The sequence below is a fragment of the Dysidea avara genome, chromosome 4, assembly GCF_963678975.1.
Source record: "Dysidea avara chromosome 4, odDysAvar1.4, whole genome shotgun sequence".
Lineage (NCBI taxonomy): Eukaryota > Metazoa > Porifera > Demospongiae > Dictyoceratida > Dysideidae > Dysidea > Dysidea avara.
Genome location: NC_089275.1, coordinates 32903815 through 32912180, shown reverse-complemented (window position 1 = coordinate 32912180; position 8366 = coordinate 32903815). Strand labels below are relative to the sequence as shown.

Below are 8366 nucleotides of genomic sequence, written 5' to 3'. Positions count from 1 at the left end.
AGCGCATGTGTCAAAATAATTTAAGCGCTGACGGTTAGACGCTATTTTTTCAAATTTGTTCTTTTTGTGCCACACGCGATCGACTCGTAATGGCTGAGGAAGATTTCGAGTCGAAGTGCAGGAGATTTCGTGTGCATGTTTTAAGAGAAATATACGAGACTGAAGAAACTTTTACAAGGAAGATCGAATTCGTAGTTCAAGTAAGCATCGCGTACAATTGTATTCTTGTTTCAACATGCAATGCATGATTCAGCATTATTAACAGCACTCGTCCCTTCTCTAGCACGTGCTGTACAATGCGAGAGATCGAAAGACACTTTTTACAGACCAAATCCTCTCAACAATATTTTGTAACATCGAAGATATTCTCGCCCACCATCAATCGCTGATTGCTTCAGTGAAGACATGCACTGGAGATGGCAACGTGCAGTACGAATCCTTGCTAGCCACGTGTTACTTGAAGCACGTAAGTTGAAATGTGACTCCACTTGCTATCTAGCTGGCTTCTTGATCTGCATTAGTTGTGTATTTGCCAGCTAGACATATATTGCTGTTTGCATATTTGATGGTGTTTTGTAGAAGGATCAAGGTTGTTCCAGATGCTACTATATCATGGGTGGATGATTGTGTTGGGTGGTGTAGCCAATACTGATTATTATTGGATAGGAATGATTGTTATCAAGAGTACATAATAAAATCCTATTTTTATTATGTACTCTTGGTGTTATGATGTTGTGATGGGGACTAGGGTTTGGGCTGACCACAATACATCACATTACATGTTGTGTGTGATGTTTACTGACCAATATGATTTGTTTTGTAGTTGTTGTTAACATGGGTGTTGTTTTGTCTAACATTTTGGGTGTGTTGTGCATGTTCACATCCAAGGGGTGTCATGTACGCATTTTTGTTTGTTTTGTGTTTTGATTATGACTTTATGTAGATCTGTGGCCAAGGTGAAGGTCTTGACCAGCAAAATTTCACGTTGACCTGTGACTTAGAGCCTTTTCTAGTGTGAATAATTTGATTGTGTGTTTCAATTTTTTGTCCTTGACCATTGACTTTGTGCAATTTAGTGTCCTTGACCTGTGACTTTGGCTGTGATCGCATATCTACGCACAGTCACAGTGAGTGGCTGTGTGTCACCCCCTTGGTGTTCGTATAGTGTGCATTCATGTGCGTGTAGTGTTTATGTGTGCTGTATTACATGTATATTGTACAAGCATTATATAACCAACTATATAACGATCATTTTACTGGGTTTGTTATTACAATGTTTTTTTTTTGTTACAGATTGAGGGGTTTGACGTGTACAGCAAGTATGGATCAAACCATGAACAAGCTCAGCGAGCTCTGAAGGAGGTTCTTCAGGATCCGAAGATTCTTGCTTTCTTTTCTGTAAGAGAATGCATGCATTTAAGCCATACCTGTAAGCTGTGAATTATGTTCATGTGTGTATGTAGTAGCAGTTGGATGAACAAAGTTTATGTATGCATGAGCGTAACACTACGCTACACATGCATCTCACAACATACCTGTATACTCTATACAATATGTGCATATTTGGTTGGGCCTGTGGAGATATTCCAATAATTACTGCATTTTTAATATCATTACAAGAATGTAATGATATTAGAAATGCAGTAATTATTGGTACCCTCTTTTGAACTGAAAAGAATGTATGCATATTTTGACGGGTATATTATGTAATAATACTTTTGTTTTGGAAACTTTTAGCTATACACACACACACACACACACACTCACAGCATACTAAACTACGAACTTTGAAACTGTAAAGTGTGCTACTACCACTTCATTAGTTTTTTTTTAAAATAGAGTATTGATTTTTTGCAATGAGTAAATGCTCATACATCACCTTCAGAGGATTGCAAGTTAAATAGTAGACATACAAGAGGTGGGAATCCTGGTACCTCCCAAGTACAAATACCATTCATTTGCTAGCTAATCACTTGTTACTACTGCAACATATTTGGAAACCACACATCGCCACTAAGTGTAAAAGCTTAACACTTCAGCTCACTTTAAAAACATGTGGCTACTAATTGTTGCAGTCAAGAAGTGGGCTATAGTACACACTGACTAGTCAGGCAGTGATCAGTTCCCACTCTATTTTGTTTGAGACAAATTCAAGTTTTTTTTTTGAACACTAGATGATAAACGATGATGTTCCAATTTACACTCACGCTACATTGACTGCTACAACACTCCCAATAAAATACCTACTGTTTGTGATAAGGAAATGGCTACTGTACTAACAAGTTTCTGGATACTACATACACACGCTACTACTACACACAGCAGGTTATATTATGGTCACATTGTAGGGTTGTATTCTACTGGGTGGCATGGGGGATGAGTGTAGGATGGACTCATTCCTAGTGATGCCTATACAGAGGATATGCAAGTATCCACTACTAATGAAGGTATCTGTTGTTTGTGAGGAAATCTGTGTGTGCTATAGTGTTACTGTATGATATATCAGGTGATCTTTTATTTAGTATTGATACCCTGTGTGTTGATTATACAATACATTTGCAATACTATATTTGTCATGCATTTTAATCCCCATGGCATGTGGGTTGGTAGGTATCTGGGTATATTTACAGTACGTGAATGTGTGCTGCTACTACTGCATGGATCTGTGTGTGTGTGTGTACATGCATATGGGTTTACGTGCATGTATGTGATGGGGGGGGGGGGGGGGGGGGGGGAGATGTGCATGCGTGCTGTACTATAATTCATACTTACTTCAGCGTTAAATACAAAATGTGCATGTTCATAAACATTTTCGATATTACACTAATTCTTAGATGGTTTGTCACTGCCTAACATGATACGTTTGTGTACAGGAACTGTTAAAGTACACACCAGCTGATCATCCTGATTTTTATGGAGTACAACAATGTCTGGAAAAGATGAAGGGTATTTGTAACGCTACCAATGAGGCTAAGAGACGCTGGGAGAAACTAGAAGAGATAGCTGAATGGCAGAGCACAGTAGAGGGATGGGAGGTAGGAATATCATGATGATCTTTATGTGTTCGTAATTATTGTCACATCTTTATTGGAATCCCCTACATATATACTTGTAGGTCTTGTTTGGTCTTTGTGGATTTCTTTGCTTCAAGAATGTTGAAAATTAGTGAACTCCCTTAATGGTAAAAATACCTTTGTCTCCAAGTAAACCCTCCACATCACATTTTGGTGTCAATTGTCTGTGCAAACATGTTCATTCATGCTCTGAATTAGTGTAAATTTATGGATTAGTGTTTGTGATATAGTTTGGCACATTTATGTCAGATTTTGACCTTCACAATATTCATAGCATTTTTAGTAAGGAATGCTTGTGGTAGTTCATTTATGGCAGGAAATGTAATGACTCACAGAAACCCTTAGTGCCTGTCATTGAAACCTTATGTGAAAGCTTTCATTGCAAGTGCCCACTTGCAATGGGCATGTTGTTAATTGTCTGCAGCTGTTTTCCATCTGTTAGTGTATTTGTCCAAGCAGTAGCTTAACTACATGTATACTGAAAAGACATGGGCTATGCAAAGGTGGCTACCATCTGGTGGCAGTATTTTTTTCTGACATACACTTGCTAATCTATACAAGGATGCTTCCATCTGCTGTGTTTATTGGTGACACAATAACGTGACCATTAACTACATAACCATCGTAATGTTTTTTGTCCTAATTTCTATAAAAGAAATCAGCGATGCTGCATCATTATTGTACAATGGGATATGTCAAGGCATATGTAATGTTATAACTACCGCAGCCTCCATAGTACATGTGCTATACTCCTGTAGGGTCCTGATATCACTGAGTCTTGTATTGAGATGGTACTGAAGGGTCAACTAACTAAGATATCTGCTGGTAATTCTCAGGAGAGACAGATTTTCTTGTTAGATAATTCTTTGGTCTACTGCAAGAAGACTGCATCTCATGCGTAAGTGATTCATCTGTGCATAGGATATTTTTACTCTACGTAATGAAGGTGTATTATTATTATACACAATACCAGCAGATATGAGGGACAGCACAAACCCATTCACACATATGGATATTAATTTGATGTACAAACAATGGTTAACATAATTTTAACAGATACACACATAAACACTTGATTATTGAATTACTGATTGTTACACATAACACTGTACATGGTTTACCATAATGATGGCTCCTCTAATGTAGTGGTACTCACCCACACAATTATGACTATCAGTTATATCACTCACTACACCTGTTGTTTGTTATATTCCACTACTATTATTATTGTTACCCCCAATAGTGTGCCTAGTAAGAGGAGGAGATCATCTTCTATATCAGGTAATGTTGTGTATACTAATGTACCATAGATTATCTTTTCTTTGAAATAGTTTGTGTTTCTATAATTATGTTTGGAATTTGTGTTTCAATTGTGGAAGGTTTCGGTTTCCATATCAATGTGCATATACTTTGATCAGTTACGCACTGCTCTTTTACTGAACTGTTATGGACAGCATTGAAACAAACTTCCATACTTGTCATAGCTGGTGTCATTAGTACCTGGATGTATATTTGTATGTATGTCTGCATACTCTGAGATCAAGTACTGTGAAATTATTATTCAGAAGAATTGTTAGCTCATATGTTGTATCATATCTACTTTGAAATGTCACCTTCTTTTTATAAAACCATCTCACCAACTCATGATCAGCTGAGCCATACCTTATAAGGATACCTCATCATGTTGACTATACTGTAAACACTTCACTGTATTACAGTATGTTATGATCCATATTACAGACAACAGTGTGAAGGTGGAAAGTTCAGTGGTCAGTAACTTACTGTTCAGGGGCAGGATAGCACTGGACAACCTGGATATTGAGAACATTGAGGATGGTACTAAGGACTATCACAGTCATGGAGTATCCGTCTACAATGGATGGAAGGTTGGTGAACTAAATGTTAACTGCTAAACTACTGTATGATACCCATCATGTTCTAAGAAGAGGATATATACATATAAGGTCACGAATTGTTGCCTTAGTTGTAAACACCTAGATATGCCTCAATAAAGAGGTGGTTTTATTTCTTTGTAGCAAAGGTTGAATGGAATTTTTACTATTTGCTGTGTACATACATGAACTGTTTAGACTGGCTTCTTACATACTTACTGTAGTCCCAAACTAATTGTGTATTTCATGAATTACCGTTGTTACAGGTGCACAACCTCACTAAAAACAAGTGGTTTGTGCTGATAGCCAAAGATTCCAGGGAGAAACAAGAATGGATTGATGCCATTAGGAGAGAAAAGGCCAAGAGGAAATGTAATTGTCATATACTATACAAGCTATTGAGTTACAGCTTTTATGTGTATCCTATTAAGCATTTATACCGTATAGCCTAAATATTTTGAGGACGGAAATTTTTGCTGATTTCACAGTTTTGGGGGGTTATCAGCAAAATCTAATACATTTTGGAAGCAATTGCAAATCCGTGAAAATTTTATTTTTAGCATCCATTTACTAATTATATATATTTGTCCCTTGAAATACTTAGGCTATACGGTAATGTGAACTCAAACTGCAAAATTCCCGGTTTATTTCATTCCTTTTTTTGTTGTTGCTGTTGCAGCCAGAGCTATGGGTATTGCCCACAGCACTCGTCAAATGTCACTAATCAGGGGTGATAAGATCTACAACAACATGAAGAAGGAAGCCGGGTCTGTGATCAAAGACCACAAGTTGAAACTGAGGACACATCCCAATTGCTTTACTGGCAGGTACAGTGTGTGTTATGTATGTATTTACGTGCGAGCGTGCACGTGTACATGTGTGTGTTTATGGATTGCATGTTTATAGATAGTTACTAAGGTAGATACAGTTGTACATGTGATAACAGGCAGTAGTTAATGGTGTACAGTACAGTTCCTGTACATCCACCAATGACTGGCTTTCCTCTCATCTTCCTAACACAGTGACCTGGTCTCATGGCTAGTGATGTCTAAGGAAGCCAGTGATGAGGATCAAGCAGTGATCATAGGACAAGGACTACTGGAGAGTGGAGTAATCCATCATGGTAGGTGATTAAGTGTACACAGCTACATATTACACCACATATACATACATAGCTACTTACACATATCAAATGTGAAGTGTTCATGTATTCTGGTTACCTTTGGATTATGGACTGCCAAGATTTCCTGACCTTGTATTAGCAGGCCAACATGGCTGTGCATTTGAAGATGATTTCACTGGCCAGTTTAAATAAGCTGTTGACCTTATTATACAGTGACCTGGTTAGACGGGCTTCATTATGTACTTTCTACAGGGTTGCCTTGAAGCCTCAATAGAGAGGTGACCTTTGTAGTGAGATCATCTGGTACACCTTGGGAGATGGTTGGAAATTATGGTACCAACAATGAGCAAGTTGAACTGCTTGCAAAATATTTTTGAGGTTGCATAAAGCAGCATTGGCTAGGCTTCAGCACTTTAGTACTAAAACATTTCTTACAGTACTAAACACATGAAAGTTTCCAAGCACCTTTCACCCTATTGGCTACTTAGCAACCAACACTATAATTGGATCATTCCTGGCTAATTTTATTTCCATAAATATGAATCCTTTCCCTGACTAAATTTGGGAGGTTTCTAATAGTTTGTTGAGCCATGAAGTGAACAGGCTTAATTGTCTTATATTCTTTTAGTTCTGGACAAGCACAACTTCCAGAATAACAACCTGCTATACAGGTTTAGATACGATGACGGCACTTTTCGTGTTAAACAAGAAAGCAAGTACTTGTTGACTGGTGGACTGAGGATTTATCTGAGCCTTGTTGGTCACCATAATGCTTTGATTAAGTGAGTGAACACCTTTAATATATTATCAGTGGTAGTGATATTCATGTGTTGTACATGCATGGACACACACACACACATGCACGCACGTATGTACGCACACACACTACACACAGAGTTTTCCAAACTATCTCTGTGGATGTTGTGTGGCCATTCAAGGACAAAATCCTAGTTACTTAAGTAACGTCCTTTCATCTCATTGAGTCTTTAGAAGTTGTATTTCAGTATTTAGTGTGATGTACAGCACCTATCCATGGTGCACCTGCAACCTGACTACTCCACCAAACATTGTAGCCAAACTATAGCCTGCCCCATCAAACCATGCAATACCTTCTCTAATATGTGTACCATATATCACCTGTGTATCTTGTATGTATGTATGTATGTCCATACATGCGTATACTATGTATGTACACTGTGTGTATATACATATGTGTGTATGTATGTGTACGTACAGCCGTACATGTAATACATAATGTCAAACATTCAAGAGTGAGTTCTAATGGAGCTTAATAAAAATTGATTGACTATATATGTGACCCAGTCTGAGAAAACCGGTCTTATCGCCCATGTCAGCAGATTCGAATTTTCACCCAGGACACAAAGCTACATGAATAAACTATCTAATTCCACATTTAAAATCAGCTAGACTTGAGTGGTCTGGTTTTGCTGGCTGCTTTTCCCGAGCCCAGTGGCGATCCGTACGTGTGGTGTGGGGCCTTAATGGAGCTCTGGTCAGCCTGGGAATAACTGTATGTGGCTGTATAGCTCTGTGGTGTTGAATAAGTACATGTACCTCTGCTGTGAATTTCCTTTCATTTTAGCCAGTTTTGAGACCTCAATGGCTCAAGACTTGGCCTAATTCATCCCTTGGCCTTCCTTTTCAATTTTTGTATACCATCTTGCCTGCGCGCGCCTCCCAGGGTCCCTACCTCCCACCCACTTTGCAGCCCACCTGATACAGTCAACCTCGGTTTAATAACTATCTAAAATGGCGGGAAACTTATTTGTTGGCTACTTGCACAGTGGATGCTCTGGAAGGTAAGGAATTGGTGTAAAACGTGTGAAAATTTGGTACGCATAGCTTCAACCATTGGCAAGCTACAACACACTAAATACTTAAAACCGGCATTTCTCGATACTTTTAAATAGGCAATAAGCCTGATTTTGTCAGACTGGGTCACATATTCAATCATGGAAGAAAATATCGACCTAAAACTAATACGTGTGGTTATCAGGGTATAAAATAAATTTATTTTAGAATTTTCAGCTGGTTTTCAAAGCTGAGTAGGAATACTATTGTTTCATTGTAGTAGTGACCATACCTGGTAGTTTTGCTGTGATATCTTGTTTGTTTGTCATCATACATATCTTTTAGAGCTGTGCGATAACGGAAAAACCTATATCTCAATGAGTTTCGATAACAAATACCATTTTATTATGATAAATGATATCTCGATAATGAAATATTGCCATAGAGTACTTTTACAAGCACAGT

The 8366-nt window shown here is 38.1% G+C and overlaps 1 protein-coding gene across 1 annotated transcript in view; it reads left to right on the top strand.

Moving 5' to 3' along the window:
* The first annotated feature begins 34 nt into the window (after nucleotides 1-34).
* The window catches only part of LOC136254715 (phosphatidylinositol 3,4,5-trisphosphate-dependent Rac exchanger 2 protein-like), a 42318-nt gene continuing 33986 nt past the window's right edge, over nucleotides 35-8366 (top strand). The window contains exons 1-12 of the mRNA XM_066047450.1: nucleotides 35-200; nucleotides 284-466; nucleotides 1294-1398; nucleotides 2349-2447; nucleotides 2874-3035; nucleotides 3833-3972; nucleotides 4318-4355; nucleotides 4815-4960; nucleotides 5233-5338; nucleotides 5646-5793; nucleotides 5989-6089; nucleotides 6718-6871. Coding sequence (XP_065903522.1) covers nucleotides 90-200; nucleotides 284-466; nucleotides 1294-1398; nucleotides 2349-2447; nucleotides 2874-3035; nucleotides 3833-3972; nucleotides 4318-4355; nucleotides 4815-4960; nucleotides 5233-5338; nucleotides 5646-5793; nucleotides 5989-6089; nucleotides 6718-6871 — 1493 coding nt within the window. The 5' untranslated portion in view covers nucleotides 35-89. The remainder of the gene's footprint in view (nucleotides 201-283; nucleotides 467-1293; nucleotides 1399-2348; nucleotides 2448-2873; nucleotides 3036-3832; nucleotides 3973-4317; nucleotides 4356-4814; nucleotides 4961-5232; nucleotides 5339-5645; nucleotides 5794-5988; nucleotides 6090-6717; nucleotides 6872-8366) is intronic.